Raw genomic sequence first — 15,061 nt, 5'->3', positions numbered from 1 at the left:
TGCAGCTGCTTTTCACAGTAAAATTCTGAATCCCCTCTAGGTTTAACCCTATCCATCATCCCACAGCATCAATAAAGAGACACGGCCAGCTCAGTCTGCTGTACATCATGGTCATTACAAACCCTGCTATGTGAGAGGACTCCCTCTTTCATGGGATTTTCAGGCCAGCTCACTGCTCCATTACCATGTACACTCACTGTGTTTCACCAGCAGTGGGGTTCCCCCCTGCAGTTCTCCAGTAGGGAATAGGAGTTTGCCTTTGCTTTCAGCCCAAGTCAGGAGCCTCACACCCAAATAAAGGGTTGTGCTATTGTACCTCTGTTACTTCCAGTTTCAAGCAATCATCTCCCAATGGCTTTCAGCTAAACAGACAAGGCAGCTGCCTCACAGCCAGCTGAGATGCCCCTCCACTCTCTGTATTCCCATGCAACCATACCTAGGCACTCTGGCAATGCCCAGAGCCACCACCTCTGGGAACAGCATTCCCATACACAAGGATTTGAGAACAAGTGGGAAGCCCCCTCAGCACCTGACTTTAATATTCCTTCACCCTCCAGGAAGATTCCTGATGAATTTTATTAAGACTAGACAATTGTCTATGTTTATTTCAGTGGTAACGCAGCAGGGAAACAAAAAGAAGTACAGACATTTTCCAGAAACAGGGAAAAGCAGAGTATTTTTCAGGGCTGGTTCCTTAGACCTGTAACACAATAAGGATAGGTTCACACTGAATTTGAGCTAAAAATGAAAGCCATAAAAGCAGCACAAATAACAGCAAACCTGTGGCCATGCCTCTTTCTTAAATCTCTAATACATTGCAACCTAGCGCAGAACTGCACAGAGCTTGTATGGATGGGGTTTCATGGTGCTCCCAAAGATAAACTCTGTGTTGACTTCCTTAACTCCTTCTGGTGCAGTGAACTTGAATGTCTGCAACAGTCTGCAGAAGATGATGAAAAGTTCCATCTTGGCCAGCATCTCTCCCAGACAAACACGGTGGCCTGCAGAGGGTGAAGGGAAAGAGAAGTCAGTCCCTGGCGAGGTCTGTAACCAGCACCTGCTTCCCAGCTTTTCACAGGAGCATTGCTCAGCCTCATCAAGGAACAAAGAGCTTTGCTGAATTTGATGTTTTCCTCTCAGATTGAACTGGGCAAACAACTGAGATGTCTGCAATCCACCTTTGCAGGACCTGCTTGGATTATAGAAAAAGATACCAGGCTTGCTGCTCAGCAGTTTCTTTCTTCAATTCCTAATCTATAGGACTCCCCAGTTCTATGAATGGACTCTCAGTCTCTTGATTCCAAATAAGAAAAACAAGAAAGCATCTTTAGGTTCCCTCACAGCTTCCACTTAGTATAGGCTGACTTATCTTCAAAAATAACAGCAAAAAATCAGAACACAGAAGACATTCTACACCTGATGAAACATTTTCCCACATAATGCCTTCAGTGAAAACAACTCGTTACAGAAAAACCTCTTCCCAATTTATTAATTAACTCCGTGCACAACATAATTCCCAGAGACAGACAGTGACAAACTCTGAAATGTAGCGGTTAGCTCACGCAATTTGGATGTCAGAAACCAGTGTTCAAATTGCTCTTCTGCCTAATTTAGGCCAGAAACCTGAGCCTGACATTTTCGCATTTCTGCCGAGGGCTCTGACAACCAGGCTATTCCCTCCTGGCATGATACTCAAGAGCTTTTATTTGTTTAAGCTTCTATAAACTCCCACACTAGTGAAAGAGTGACTCCAGAAGCTCCACAGGAAAGACATAACCAGCTGGGATGTATTTGATCAGCTTCCAGATCTTCTATTCGTCTTTCTGCACTCATGAATAAGGAACTATTTATACAAAATAAATCAGCTCCAGCACAGCAGCCTGCCACAGAACAGCCACTGTAAGAGCATAGTCTGGCACAGGAAGAGGATGACCAGGGACAACAGTGTAAGGACTCAAGTCCACAAGTGATTGGGAATTCTAGGGCCTTACTCCTTTTACCTTCTCTGCATTTTCACAAAAATCTAAGAGCAAGTGTTTATACACTTACCAAACAACTTTTTTTTTTGACAGTCAGTCATTTTTCTGGCCTGGGAAAACCACGTGCTTCTGTACTTTGGAATTACATTCCCCTTTGTCCTTCTCCACAGTCAAAATAACACAGCTTTACCTAACCCACACAGGCAGGCTCAGTTCTCAGTGCACCTACCTGCTGAGAAGGCTAAGAAGGCCTCTCTGATCACAAAATTTCCATCCTTGTCCAAGAAATGACCAGGGTTGAACTGGTGAGGGGTCTCCCAGTAGTCAGGGTCAAAAAGAGTAGAGTCTATGTTTGCCATAATTAGAGTGCCCTGAAAGGAAGATGTTGTTGGTGCAGTTCTGCCTCTCAGACGTCAAGAAGAAAAGGATACAAACAAATTCCAGCTCTAATTCTTCACATGGAGAGGCCACAGAAATGAAGGATTATTTTATTAGGAAAAAAAAAAATCAATCTCAAGTAGTTCTGAGGGTTTTTTCTCAAAAAACAAATAAGCAAAGAGACTTCACTATTTCAGGCTCAGAGATTTCCCTGCTATATTCCTTCATGTGCCTTTATTTCCAATCTGTTAGGTGGCAGTTCAGAAGAAGCTGGTTATGGGAAAACATCTTCATTATATTTCAAATATGATGCCAGAGAGGTGATAATAATAATAAAAAAAAAAAAAAAAAAAAAAAAAAAAAAAAAAAAAAAAAAAAAAAAAAAAAAAAAAAAAAAAAAAAAAAAAAAAAAAAAAAAAAAAAAAAAAAAAAAAAAAAAAAAAAAAAAAAAAAAAAAAAAAAAAAAAAAAAAAAAAAAAAAAGTCCTAGGTGAACGGAGTAGACGCTTAGTGTTGTCTCAGACATCACCAATGAAGAAAATATCCCATCTCTCAGCTGTCCACATGACAGACAATATCCTGTCATTAATAGTCTGTGGTGCCTTCCCTATAGACCCCACTGTTCATTTCGGGTAAGTCTTCTCTGAGGTCTTGTGGAATTGTAAGAGCTCAAATGCTTATAAAGTATTTAAAATCACAGGCTCTTGGAAAGTACACCATCAGCACTCTCACAGAACACTGGTTTAGTTGGGGTGAAACTGGGCTTTTGGCAAGTACTGTCAGTCATTTATGAGAAAAGTCACAGGCCAGAGGGCATGGCAGGGGAGAAGTGCTGTCTGCCAGTGCCATTACTAACACCCATACATCCTGAACTGGGAGGGAAAAGGGCTTAGTGGTAAACAATACTGCAAGGACCTTAACTCATGGCCAAAGATCACACTGGAATACAAAGGATATCTGTACCTTTGGAAGCCGATACCCCAAAACAGTTGTATCCTTCACTGCTTCTCTAGGAATCGTGATTAAAACAATGCTACTGAAGCGTATGATCTCATGAATCACAGCATTTGTATAGGGCAGCTTCTTCCGATCCTCATAGCAGATGAGATGGGAGGGACTCAGAACAGCATCCAGCTCCTTCTGAACTTTTTCTGGAAAAAAAAAATCCATTATAGATATAAGAACACTGTTTAGCATGAAACAGAGCTTTCATTTCCTTTTTGGATTATAGCAGTGATAGAAAAAATTACAACATATACATAATTTATACTTACGGTATCTTAAACTCTAAATACGTTTTTATATCTATCTAGTTATGATTTTACTACATTCTATTTCCTAGTTGATAGGTTCTATGTTCAGACCCAACAGATTTATTGAGCTTTGTATTTAAAGGAAGGGGAGCAAACTTTAACTCAAACAAAAACTTCTTATGAGGAGATCAATTCAGTTAAGCTGTTATTTTTACTCTAGGTAAATATAGACTCACAGCACATCAGTGAGGGTGTCGCAAGGAAGCCATCACAACAAACTGACACACACAAGTAATGCTGAGAACTGAAACAGGAAAATATTACTACACCACCACCAATTGTTAATCTCTTTGGGCTGTTATGTCAGCGTCAGTAACTAACACAGCTTATAGAGTCTCAGAGGGTTTAGGGTCATATTTCATACCTAAAACTTACACTAATAAGTAAGAGGTTTTTTCTTTTCATTTTAGTAGCGTTTATAGAATCAAAAGAATGAAAAAAATATGCTTACAGTACTGAAACAGTCTGACAAAAATCAGCAAGACAAAAATTCACTGTCAGAAGCTGAATATCCCTGAAATTATTTTAAAATATCTCTCTGGAATTTTTTTGCAACACTAGCTAATTAAAAGCAAACCTCAACAATGGAATCTTAAAAAAAAAAAAAAAAAAAAAAAAAAAAAAAAAAAAAAAAAAAAAAAAAAAAAAAAAAAAAAAAAAAAAAAAAAAAAAAAAAAAAAAAAAAAAAAAAAAAAAAAAAAAAAAAAAAAAAAAAAAAAAAAAGGAAAACTTGATCTAAAGAGAAAAAGAAAAAAAAAGTAGAACAGATAATTGTTCAACTTGAGTCATACCCATGTTTGTGTCTACAACTCACCTTGGATGTCAGGATAAGCCAACATATAAAGCAGAGCCCAACGCAGAGTGGTGGCCGTGGTCTCTGAACCACCGAAGAAAAGGTCAAAAACAGACTGCACCATGTTGTCTTCGTCAAATGTAGAATTGGGGACATTTTTAGTCTACAGGTGTCAAGGAGAAATGTAAAATGGGGTACATCTGTGTAACAGTTAGCACTGAGACAGACAACAATCACTATATCTAAAGGAACAATATTTCTGTAGGGCAGAGAAAAATACCGGTACCTGAGCAGAACACAGGTATAGGCAAAGACTTTCCTCAAATAAGTACCCTGATACTGTTATGTTGCCTTTTGTTTTCTTCCACAGCAGAAAAACGTATTTTAAAGTATAATATATATGTAATCCTTTCAAAATATTCATGCTTGGTTTCAGAGTAGAGACTGACATAATTTTAAGATTGTTCTGATAATCATACAGTACTACTAAGCCCAAAAATAATAAAAGCAAATATCAATAAGGAACAAAGAATCAGAACTAGGCAGCCCTCTAAATACCTCTACCTTTTCAAGGTCCTCCCTACCATCCACTGCCCAGCCCTCACTAAGGACTCCACAGGATGAAAACAAGCCAGTGTAAAATAATGTGTGCTACTGCAACAAGTTATTGAACAAACTATTCAAAGGTCATATTTTGAATTTGACAGCAGAGCTTTTAAGCTGTAGTCGTAGAGCTCTGTACTAATGCTGGTGTGTACTGACAACTGCAGGGAAGGGACAGAGAACCCTTTTTGATTGGATCTGCGTCACACACAGCAGGAATTACTCACTTTCTCTATCTGATCCAGGTAAAAGTCAATGAAATCTTCTGGTTCACCCATTCTGCCTTTTTCCCTGTGTTTTTTTATTTCCTGCCTTACAAAGGAACAGACAAAATCCCTTGAAAAGTATGTTTTCTGTAGAGATCCTGAGAGATGCTCTGCAGCCCAGGGGAAAACTTCACTCATCTGTGGAGCAAGCAGTCAACACAGAGGCAATAAGTGAAAACCATATGAGAAGACTTGTGATAGAGATATAGTGTGGATATTTTTGGTGCTAAATTGCTGAAATAATTTCTCTGGGAAAAATGCTGTGTCACCAAAGAGAAATGTTGGGTACGTGTGGAATACATGAAAACACACTAAAACCCCAAATTAAAGACAGCACAGTTTCCACCTTGGAGTCTTTCCTATCCTTACTGCATAACTCCACTTGTATTTGCCCTGTTAACTCACCAACATAATAATCTGTTTTTGTAGATAGATGTAAAGTATTATTATTAATAAATCTTATATTAATAAACATTTATCTCTATCACCTTAGCACACGGGAAAAAAAATTCAGTCTTTTTCATTCTCACACATAGAGTATCACCTTTTTACCTTAACAATCTTGGTGTTTTTATTACAGAAAAGTTCAGTATCCCAAGTATATTGCCTTTGCTGGGACATTCTAATAAAGATTATTAATATAATATTCATAATTAAATTATGTCAAACCCAAAGCCCTGCAGGTCCAGTTCATATTCACAGTCAAAGATTTTATCAGCATTAAATAATGCAATAACTATCATCATAGCTATCATTATATAATTATTTTGCAATAAATAATGTGCTCAATAATCAATTTGCATATTAAAGAAGTAATTTTCTCACATAATAAACGCGGCTGTTCCCAAAAGCCACTATAGAATTGTATGCTTCAATCAGCTGATGGAAGGTTTCATCCTCTAGGGAGAAGCGATGTCCAAAAACCACAGCACAGACCACATTAGAGACAGCATGGACAATGGGGAAGGAAGGGTCAACAGCTTTTCCTGCAGACAGAGAAAAGCATTCATCTCCAAAGCATTTCCTTTACCTCCTTTGCTATTTGGGAAACAAGATCACAATGACATTTTATAACAGATGTCCTCTATGGTATTTAGACTGTTACCCACAAACACAAAATTCACTGGCAAATGTAACAAATGTAATACTCAAAAATGAGGATGGCAAAGTATCAAATCTTTAACTCCCAGAGTTAGAGGTTTTTTGTTTGCTTTCCTTCTTCTTTTCTTTCTCTTTTTTTTTTTTTTTTTTGAATAATCTCAGTCTTGGTGTTGATCACAAAAATACACATTGCTGACATCTGAGACTCAAACAGTTTTGATTGCACTCTAAATCTAAGATGTGCCCAAACCCACTCTATTCTGGAGCAAAAACTGTCTTCACCCTCAGAGTCCTGAAGACAATGTGTCAGTTCGCAAGCACTGTGCCAAAGCCATACCATCTTTGTCTCTGAAGAACTCGACCAGGTAATGGGCCTCAGTTTGTATCCCACGCTCCATTCCTTTATTCCCCATTCCCAGTTTTCGGAGAGTTCCAATTCCAAAATGTCTCTGTTGTTTCCAGATGAGACCATTTGAGACCAAGATACCTTCAGCCAACAAGAACCAATTTTATGTCACGTTAGCATTCATACAATTGTAAATGATAAGCACCGTAAGAATCACCTTCTCATCATGCTGCCACTCGAAGAGGAGAGTCACATCAGAGCAGTGTTCTTTTAATTGTATGTTATTGGAGGCAGAGTAAACACCTTGGTGAAGATGTTCCCAGCCCTGCAAAAACCCACTCAGGTATCTGGCCTCACCCATCTGCTTTCCAAACCTAGTCCTGTTCTTCCTGAAGCATCCAAGAACAGCAGTCGTTGCTCAAACCTCCACCCAGCAGCCTGCTGAAAGCTGCAATGATGTGGGTTGATTGTTACATTATTTGCACAGGCTTTGGAAAAATTTAATCTTTCCCCTTATCAATACAGAAAGGCTTGTAGCCCAGTTCATGCAATCTCTTACAAGACCTCATTAATTCTCTTGTACAATCTTCTAAAACAATTAATACTTGTAAGCTGGGCTTGCCAACATCCCTGAGTGAACACTGCGTCCTTACAGATGTTGCCACATGTTAACTCCGCAGGAATGGCAAACACAGCTTTCCTCAACTGAAAGTAAGTTCAGGTTTCTTCCACCTGGAAACCTGGTGGTATCTCTGATCAAGCTACTCACAGCCAACAGAGGGATTTCTGTGGAGGTTATTGGGGAGGTCTGGGCATTTCCTGTGCTTGAGCTACTCAGACTTATGCAAAACTTCTGGATATCATCACATCTCCCTGTTGCTTATGCTCCAAAATAAAAAGCCTTTAATGAATAGAGTGGGTAATTGGTTCTGAGCTCACACTATCTATGCTACAAAGTCTCTGGTTTTTAGGGATCCTGCGTCTACCAGGCTGTTTACATCACGTACTGAGCTGTTGCCCTGGTCCAGGTCCCTCCTGGAAAGACAGTGAAGCCAGGGAAAGAACCACCCAGTAAAAAAAAGAGAAGGAAGAATAGCCAGTCTGCAAACTACTTCTTGGGACCAGAGTTCAGCTACTTTTCTCCACAGCACCCAGATAAAAAGTGTCAATACAGATCCTTCCAAATTGACCAAAATGGCTCCAGACTTAATAATCTCTATTCCTTAAAGAGGTTTTTCTCTACTTTTATTAGCCAGTACTGCAACTTAAACGTTTCCAGATTGTAAATAACATGCAAGAAATCCTGACTGAGGATAAACCCATGTGCTCTATATACTTCTGGATGGAAGTAATTTCAATTATTTCTGTTTTAAACACAGCATTGTCTTTATTCTCCATCCACCACAATGCAGCAGTGTCTCTGATGGCACAGTAAGAAGCTCTGAACAATGATATGTTGCACCTACACTCTGGCTAATACATTTAAATCCCCAATCATCTTCCTGTGGCTTTGTACTTCGGAACAAGGCTAGATCTTATTCGCAGCACTGTACATCCTTTCCTACAGCAACCCTTGCTCTAAACAAACAGTTGGGAGCATAAAGAATTACTTGAGACTCATCTTGCAAAGGAGGTTGCAAGCTCTGAATTATTTCAAATCGGGACATGCAGACAACACTAAGAATTGACAAACAAGACCTAGCTACATATAAATATCGCTGCTCTGGTGAGATTCTGAAACACATACGTGACAGTGAGACTTTGGAGACCACTTAGGGTAATGCTACAGAATTATATGATTCACCTTGAGCAGACAGAATAAATCAACTGGGAACTTCCAGTAAGAAAAACATGTGAGAAAGCAAAGAAAGTCAAGGATGAAGTCCTGCCACAGACATGAACATCTTACCTTTTCCATTTGCAAATCTGTTGAAGACATAGGTCTGTAGTCGCCCAGAAACATCCTCTGAGTTGGTGGTGAGACCGTTCTTCACAGCTTGGAACCCATAGAGCACCACCATAGGTCTGTGACCCAACCACATGGTGCAGATGTTGCCATAGGTTTTTGCCAGCTGCAGGTTAGATCAATGCCAAAAAAATACCCACGGCAGAAACATCAACCAGCATGCACACATAATAGGCTGATCTCTTCCAGCATGACATTACTCAGGGGTTCAGGAGATGAAATGGGACAGTGGTTGTGTTTTGCAGTGGGGGTGCCTACCAAAAAGGTTCTGGGCTCTTTCCGGGAACACACAATTTACAGAGACGGGAGCAGTGAAAGAATGAACACTCTTCCCCTTTTTAACACTTACCCTGGATTGTCCTTGCAATAGTAACCATTAGACAAATGCCTCTGAGTGCCTACAGATATACATGAGCTTTCATGTGAAATTTCACCTGCCCTTACTTCATTACAATTTTCAACTCAGGTAACAACCAGAACTTCTTGAAATTATGTATTCCAGGTGTAACTCTCCTTCTAGTAATGCAGATTTCAAGTTTCAGTGGCGGGAACTCTTTCCCTCTAATACACAAATACTGCCAAATGAGGCATCTGAGCATAGATCCCACCTCTGGATAGTGATGGGGACTCCTCTCAGGCAGTGCTGTGGGTATTCTGAAAGGACAAAGTCTCTGACTCTAGACAAAGAAACAGTACAGCTCTATCCTCTCACAGTAATGAACATGTACCCATCAGAAAAATTAAGCCTCAAGCTCTTTTAAGTTCTCTTTTCCTGAAGCCAGCTCTCTCCAGCTGCAACCAGGCACCCCCTGACCTCCAGGCTGCCCTTAGCACATAAGGAAAGGTCGCAACTTGAAAAATATATCAACTCACTGGATTCTTTTGTGATGTTTTGGCTCAGTGGTGGATGTTGAAAACTGAAAGCATCTGTATTAACATGCTTAGATGGACCTAATTCTTCCCATTAGGTCTTTCCTTTCACCATCATTTACACCCTTAGCTTATCTGCAAGGAGCACATCCCAGACTGGACTCCAGAGAAACAACAGAGCAAAGGATTTGGCTGCATACAGAATACAATCTTATCTCCATTCCATGACAGCAGAAGACATCGTGGTGTCCTTTTCACATCTTCTGAATTCAAGACACCTTGTTTTAAAAGATTTTCAATAAGTGCCTGTGGTCCGAAATCTGAGAATCACTTTTTTCATTCAAGGCCAAACACTCCCTTAAAAACAGAAGTCTTTTTTGAAGCAAATCTACTATCTTCAGTTCTGTTTAAGTTACACATATACCAGCTTTCATATGAATCACACTGCCTGCAGATTTTACGTAACTGGTTTAGACACCTAATTTAACTTCCACAAGTTACCCTCTCTCAGGATTAAATTCTCCCTGCTACCACATCAGTCCATCAACAGCCACCACTTCTTTTTTACAGGTTTTGCCTCAATATCTCTTTAGGTCACATCTATATACATACCTTTCTCAGGCTCCCATGATCAACTCTAAACTTTATCCACCACATGCTTCCAATGATGGGAAATGGGGTCGGTCCAGGAGGAAAACCACGACTCTTCCATTGCAAATTCAGGAACTGTGCACTCAGAAGAAGCAAAACTAGGGATATGAGAATTACACTTATCATCATTTCACACCTCCAAACTCTTATCACTAAGAAAGCTGCAATGACTCTGTTCAAATGACTCTGTATTGTTCTTCTTAAGTCTTCCCCAGCAAAATTAAGCTTTCTGAATTTTTCACCTCCCTTCTTTCTTACTGCTCTTCCTGATCCAAAAAAATGAGAAGTCTTCCCATTCTTGAGTGTATTTAATACACCAGCATGCTGCAATATGCTAATAGCACCATGACTTTGAGATCCAGCAGAGGCTAGAAGGCAGAAACCTCAACCAGAAACATCCCTTTGAGCAATCAATCAGTTTGATGGAAGATGTCAGTCAAAACACTGATTATGTGCACAGCAAGAGCTCAGGTACAAAGCTGCAGCTGTCAGACAGCTACAGACAAGAACAGGAGCACTCACCAGGTAGCATTTTTGGGGCAGGGGCAAAAGTAAGCAGTCAGTAGCCTTGTGCAAGAGTGGGTGCAAATACAGACTTGGGAACCAAGAGCAATGAGGTATTGTAATCTGAGTTTTCACAGTAAACAATACAGATGAACTGCAAAGAGAACAGTGAAGGATCAAACATAATTAGCACTATTGACAAAAAGCATAACAGGCCTCATACCCCAGTTCATCACTGTTAGGTCCCAAAACCACTATGAGGTTTTATACACTAGCTTCTGCCTTCTCTCAGTAGCAGGAGTCCTGCTCAGCCAAAATTAATGCCAGAGCCTATAAATCTTTGCTTTATTTTGAATTCATAGTACCTGAAGCAGCACATTCAAAGACTTCCTCAACACATACACACACAAAAAGAAGCCTACAAACAGGAGCAGTTCTCAGTAGATTTCTAGAGTGCAGCAAGTGGAACTTGCTGTTTGGGGTGTTGGTACCAAGCTGCCTCACGAAGAACAGACCTTACAGGAATGGGGCTGCACAGTGCTCCCCAAAGGAGAGCTCCTCTAACTCCATCAGGCAGAGTGAAGCTAAATCCCTGCAAAAGGCTGCACGAGATAAAGATGTCCTTGTGTACTCACTCCTTGCCCAAAAATATACATAGCCCTGCAAAAAGGACATGAAAGGGTAATTAATGCTCTTAATTGCTGCCTCCACCACGCTCCCTGCTGTCTTGCCCTGCACTTCCTCCAAAGCTGTTGCTCCTCCTCAGAGCAGAGCTGTCCCTGAGGGCTGTCATTCTCTCTCAAGATTTGCTGCCTAAAAAAACTCAACCCATCTTTGCAACTCCACTTGCACAATCCATTGGTGTTATTTACTAGCTGGCAGAAAGGACATAAGGCACATTTGGAAAGATGCTTTCACATTTTATTCATTCATTCAAGTTCTTCAGTAGCATTCAAGGTACCTTATCTCTACCCTTGTTGAGAAGGGCAAGAATATTTCTCTGGAGAAAAAAAAATTCTTTCCTCACACAGGAATTAATCTGGGTTAGACTCCAGAAGTTTCTTCCAGTGCTCAGGGATCAGTCAGGACAGTATATATTTGCAATAGCCACACTGTCCTGCAAGCAAGGAGGAGTTGGTAGTAGGCTGTGTCTAATCACCTCTCCCTAGGAAAGTCATCCAAACAAGTCTTACTTTGAATTTTCTGTTACGTCCACAACTTCTGACATTCCAAGCGCAAGAAGTAGCCAACAGGCTACTAGATCTCACTCTGAAAAACTGTCAAAAAGAATGCTGAAGCTGCAAATACTCAAACATTAGGAAATGCCACAATTAAGACTGTCTGCACAATATCCATTACTTCTTCCTGACACTTCAGTGAGAGAAGGGTAAATGACTTGTACTATGGTTTAGCCTATGAAATTCTTGTCTCCAGTTCCTCTGCAGCTGACTGCAGAGCACTGCCAAGATTACACAGCACTGCACAAACCAGTGAGACTGAAAGGCCACCAGGCCTTTGTAGCTCCCACACCATCAGGTTGTACAGTGGCACAGCACCTGTGTAAGGTCAGCACTGCTTTCATTTAATTAGCACTGCACTACAAAACCAAACCAAACCAAACAAATAGCCCAAATGAAAGACAGCAACAACAAAAACAATGGACAAACAACATGAGGAATGTTTACAACAGTCACTTTCCTTCCTAATAGCTAGGGCTCCTGCTTTTAGTAATCCTGCTCTCCCTGCACGTCAGTGATGCACTGTCTCAATCTGCTACACCCTCAGAAAATGAAATGAAAATGAATGAATTAACAATCAGCCTTTATTGATAAATCTCTCCAAGATTACATGTACTAACTGGTTTTACTTTGGGATGTCTGGATTAGGTATTACTAGCAGGAAGAGAAAGTGATGGTTATTACAATTCATTGTAATGCAGAGTGATAGTATTTAAATTAACTCAGTAATTGTGCACAAATTGTGAATTAAGGACCAAAATACAAACAAAGTGAGATCAAGCAGGTAGGCAGGTGTTTCCAGAGAACCTTTTTGCAAGCAGGTTGTTTTGGGGAAAATCAGTTTTCCTTCTTTCAATATCTTCATTAGATATGAGCAGTACCTTTCTATGCAAGTTGCTCATTATTATCTGACAATATCCCAAGAGCTCAGAGGCAGAGATGGCAGGTGTTCAGTCAGCTCAGAAAATCTCCTTTTCTAATGGTATTTTTAGACCATAGGAGTGAGAAGAAAATACAGGGAAAGAACACAACAGAAACAGTCATACCTGCCATCTACAACCTGGCTTTTGCTAGTCAGTCTTCAACTTCTTTTGAAAAGTGAATGTCAGGGTTGATTAGGCCCAGAGAGATAAAGCAAGTTCCTGAGAGTCACAGACAAGCTATGAACAGATCCAGGAACAGAATTTGAAGTTCTCAAGTCTTATTCCAATACTTTGTCTGTGCAACCTAAATAGCTCATTGATCTTCAGGTCCCAACACTGCAGACAACAGCAGGAAAAGCTATATTTATTTATAATGCATGCAAGCAAGGTTCTCTTTTCCTGAACTGAACAGAAACGCAGAATGGGAACTTCATTTGCTCCCATTTCTCAGTCTCATGTTCACTCCAGCTCTGTGCTCTAAGCCATGCTCTCCCTCTCTCAGTGCTTGCCTGGACAAACTGTGTCTGTGAAACTCTCTTTCCTCAGAGAAATTCTGACCCCAGTGACCAACTAACAGCTCCTGAGTTGAAGCTCTTGAAAGACCAAGGAGTGCAGGGGAGGAAGGAACAGTTACGTTGAGAAATCCAAAATAGCGTCTCCAGTGGAAAATAAACAAAACCAACAACAACAAAATAACAAACCCATAAAAAAAGCCAAAACCCGCTTAGCAATGTCTGCTCTGTTTAGCTTGACACCAGGCCAGGCAGTAAGCACATTACCATGCCAAGCAATACATGCACAGCTTGGAACCAGGCAGTGTTTTCTAATACATGCTGAGCCTGTCTCTGCAACAAACAAAAAACAAACCCTGGTTAATTTATGGGCAGAGCACAACACACACCGTGGGCAGAGGTGAGCCAGGAACCCTTTCCACCCCACAAACACCACGTTCATCTTTTGCTTCGCACCTTTCTGAAGATGCTGTGCTTTCCCTGTCCTCCTCAGCTGCTGCATTTGCTTCCCACTCCTATGGCCTGAAACCTCCATCACAAAAGCAGGTTTCCTCATCTGCCCAAAACAACCACACTTAACATCTGTCATCTTAACTGGTGAGCTCTTGCAATAGTATTTGTGTCAGAGGAGATCGAGCAAGATTTATGCGAAGAGCTGCTGCTCACGTATACTGAAAGTATTAAAATACGCAATATTGAAAGAGCTTCCCTGCTTTTCCCTTCCTCGCAAGCTTCAGCACAAGCTTTTGTGAAATAACTTCACCTCAGCCTACTGTCAGCATGCCCACAGGTCTCACCTAGCAACAGGAAAACACACGCCCACAGTGTCCAATAGGTAAGGCTCAGCTTAACCATCTTGGTGGGCCAAGCCTTACTCAGCAGGATATCTTTCTTTTTGTTTTCTTTTTTTTTTTTAAGTTGCATCATAATCATCCTTATTAATAGGCAGCCTCAAGGCTGAAGTCACCTTAATCCTGGTAGTCTTAAATGTATAAATCATACCCTCATTGATGGCATGCATGCATCAACAGCTTTCAGGGGTTGCAAAGCTTGCAAACTTAACAAACTATTCTGTTTGTTAAGCAAGAATTAGAATCGCACTTGCCTTCTTTTAACCAGATGGGACCAGCTGGACAAAGCTAGAACAAAAAAAACATATGAAGAAGGGAAATTCTGATGCACATAAGAGGCAAGTCAAGTTAGTTAGATAATTTCATCAGGTAACTCACTTTAAAGTCTCAAATAGCATGAAAATCTGAAAAACTGGGTGGATAAATACCTGTTCAATAGCATAACTCAGTAACACTGCAATTTTTGGTAAGCGTATCAACATGTTTGAAATTACTGATGAAACCATAAAATTTGCTGAATTTCCAATTGCTTCTCTCCGGTTTTTGTCTTTTTAACTCTGCAAGTATAAGATTCATAGAACCATGCTGCTGAAAATGATGCTTATTAAACTTTACTGTTTCCATTTCTCTGCCCCAAAACCTAAACAAATAGATAAAAAAGGTACACAGGCGTGGTCCTTGCCCTCTGATTGCTGCTCCACTTCCACACTTTCTGGAAAAGCACCTGCACATGCAGCCCACCAAAGCAGAAGAGCTGCGTGAAACCGC

At 40.4% G+C, this 15,061-nt stretch overlaps 1 protein-coding gene across 3 annotated transcripts; it reads right to left on the bottom strand.

Moving 5' to 3' along the window:
- Window positions 1–404: 404 nt before the first annotated feature.
- Window positions 405–14,991, bottom strand: LOC114060777 (cytochrome P450 2J6-like). Of its 3 annotated transcripts, XM_027890558.1 has the most exons (11): window positions 13,899–14,991; window positions 10,788–10,923; window positions 10,227–10,347; window positions 8,688–8,850; window positions 6,770–6,919; window positions 6,157–6,317; window positions 5,293–5,469; window positions 4,484–4,625; window positions 3,320–3,507; window positions 2,209–2,350; window positions 405–1,001 (listed from the first exon to the last, which is right to left on the bottom strand). In XM_027890558.1, the coding sequence occupies exons 3-11, from the start codon at window positions 10,269–10,271 to the stop codon at window positions 823–825; spliced, it is 1,347 nt and encodes a 448-aa protein (XP_027746359.1). In that variant the 5' UTR covers window positions 10,272–10,347; window positions 10,788–10,923; window positions 13,899–14,991; the 3' UTR covers window positions 405–822. The 3 variants fall into 3 exon arrangements, with proteins under 3 accessions (XP_027746359.1, XP_027746357.1, XP_027746358.1); XM_027890556.1 differs by lacking the exon at window positions 10,788–10,923 and having other exon boundaries at window positions 12,815–14,991; XM_027890557.1 differs by having other exon boundaries at window positions 10,227–10,923.
- Between the last annotated feature and the right edge of the window lie 70 nt (window positions 14,992–15,061).

The sequence above is a fragment of the Empidonax traillii genome, unplaced genomic scaffold (genome assembly GCF_003031625.1).
Source record: "Empidonax traillii isolate 1590-97213 ecotype Southwest subspecies unplaced genomic scaffold, ASM303162v1 scaffold292:size1342341, whole genome shotgun sequence".
Classification (NCBI taxonomy): domain Eukaryota; kingdom Metazoa; phylum Chordata; class Aves; order Passeriformes; family Tyrannidae; genus Empidonax; species Empidonax traillii.
The sequence above is the reverse complement of the archived record's forward strand: the minus strand, read 5'-3'. Positions and strand labels throughout refer to the sequence as shown.